Genomic DNA, 1,932 nt, shown 5'->3' on the forward strand with positions numbered 1-1,932 from the left:
GAAGCATGGAGCAAGCCCCCCAGGGAGCCACAATGCGTGTCACAGAGAAGGCATTGTTGTTCTCCTTAGATGCCGTTGACTCGGCCGGGCTCTGGACAGCCCCGCGCACAATAGAACCAAACGCTGCCAGGCCCAGTGCCATCCCGTGATCGGTCGTGGAGTGGACCCGGCTGAGTCAGAGGGTCTTCACGGCACGTCTGGTGCCAGGCCTTTCTGCGTCAGCTGTCCTCGCCTGGAAGTTCAGGCTCCTGGTTGTTAGAATGCATCAAAGCAGAGCGGACCCAGAGCGTGGGTTTTCAGGAACAGATTGATTAGCGTTAGGGACCTGCCCGTGTGTAGAACGGAATGAGAATCAAGGGGGCAGGGGGAGGGGAGATCGGAGGACAGGAAAGACAGACCGGGGGAGCTAGAGAGAGGAGGAGACAGAGGGACGGGCGGGCGGCCACAGGAGAAGGTGAAGACAGTCAGAGAGAGCAAACGAAGGGATCCCGTGTTAATAAACTTTGGGACAGAACTAAAGGATCGTGTCTGAACGGAGCCGGCGCCTCCCTCCCATTGGCTGTGGCACCCGCAGACTGGTGAAAGGAGGGGGGAGGGGGCTGGAGAAAGGAGGTGTGAGGACGGTCGGGACGGAGAGGGGGTTGCAGATGCCGGACCTCTTCTTCTTGGTCACACACAGACGTCCACCGAGAGATGGGGGGTCACTGCCCAGGAGCTGCACTGGCCAGGAATCAGACCACTGAACTGCCCCGGCCCCTGCTCATTAGCACAGATTAGCGTTAGGGACCTGCCCTGGTGTGTAGAACGGAATGAGAATCAAGGGGGCAGGGGCATCTAACACATGTAATCTGTAACGTATACGTGTGTACCTCTCCGTTAGAATCCACTCGGTGACAGTGGAATTTGCCCGAGGCTTCAAAAGATTTCTGAAAAAAGTTGAATAAAAAGATCATGGAATCTTCCCATGAACTTTTGGAAGTCCCCTTCTGTAAGTGCGAATGGGGTCCTGGGAGTGTAGTGTGGTACATGTGGGGCTGGGAAGCACAAGGTCGGCAGTTCAAAGCCACCCCTCACTTCAGGGGAGAAAGATGAGGCTTTCTGCTCCCATAAACAGTGACCATTCTTCGGCACCCACAGGGGCAGTTCTGCCCTGGCCTATCGGGTCGCTGTGAGTCGGCATGGACATGCTGGCAGTGAGTGCGTTGTGAGCGTATATAAATACAAACACACAAGAATCTAAACGCTTTCTTGCCATCTGGTGCAACCAGGCCAGGAGAGAGGTGCCGGCCTCCTGTGGATGGAAGCTTTTCTGCCGTTACCTCAGGCTTATGCCCTGGCCTCTCCGTGCCTCAGCTTCCCTCTCTGTAGTCTAGGCTTCGGCAGGGTGCAGGCTCCTCAGATGGCTCAGTGAGTTAAACTCAGGCAAAGGGCTTGGCTCGGAGCTGGCCCTCCGTAAGGCCAGCCTGTGTGAACTGCGGAACCAGGGTCCGGAGGGGCCTGGTGGGGCAGGGAGATGACCTCAGAGGGCGGGGAGGATGGATTTCCCAGGGGGTAGCTTGCTGGGGATGGCAGCAAATGGTCAGCTCCGGAGGAAGGAGAAGGGTGGGCAGCAGACCCTGGGGTGGGGGGCTGTGGTGGCAGAGAGGGAGATCGGAGGAGAGAACCAAGTGCCCCTCTCCCCACAATCGAGCCACACAGGACTGATTCTTGGGGGGCTGCCTTCTCCTCCAAGGTTTCTAATCCTCCCAGCCCGAGCCCCTCACCCAGGTCAACATCTGACAGACTCTAGCACTCCTGGGGTCAGGGCTGACCCCCTGGCTGAGGGAGGTTATCCTGCCCCCAGGACAGCCTGAGATGCCCAATGTTGTGTGGCCCAGTGTGTTGGCTCAGGCTGGCAGTACCAGTCTCTCAGCACCCGGCTGCCATTCCACC

At 58.1% G+C, this 1,932-nt stretch overlaps 1 protein-coding gene across 1 annotated transcript in view; it reads left to right on the forward strand.

The window, feature by feature from the left end:
• The first annotated feature begins 1,178 nt into the window (after positions 1–1,178).
• Positions 1,179–1,932, forward strand: part of IL12RB1 (interleukin 12 receptor subunit beta 1) — a 29,887-nt gene continuing 29,133 nt past the window's right edge. Inside the window, 1 exon segment of the mRNA XM_045299251.1 lies at positions 1,179–1,197. Within this exon segment, the coding sequence (XP_045155186.1) occupies positions 1,179–1,197 (19 nt within the window).

Source organism: Echinops telfairi, unplaced genomic scaffold (genome assembly GCF_000313985.2).
Source record: "Echinops telfairi isolate 266 unplaced genomic scaffold, ASM31398v2 ScPeMD7_7457;HRSCAF=8495, whole genome shotgun sequence".
NCBI classification, from domain to species: Eukaryota; Metazoa; Chordata; class Mammalia; order Afrosoricida; family Tenrecidae; genus Echinops; species Echinops telfairi.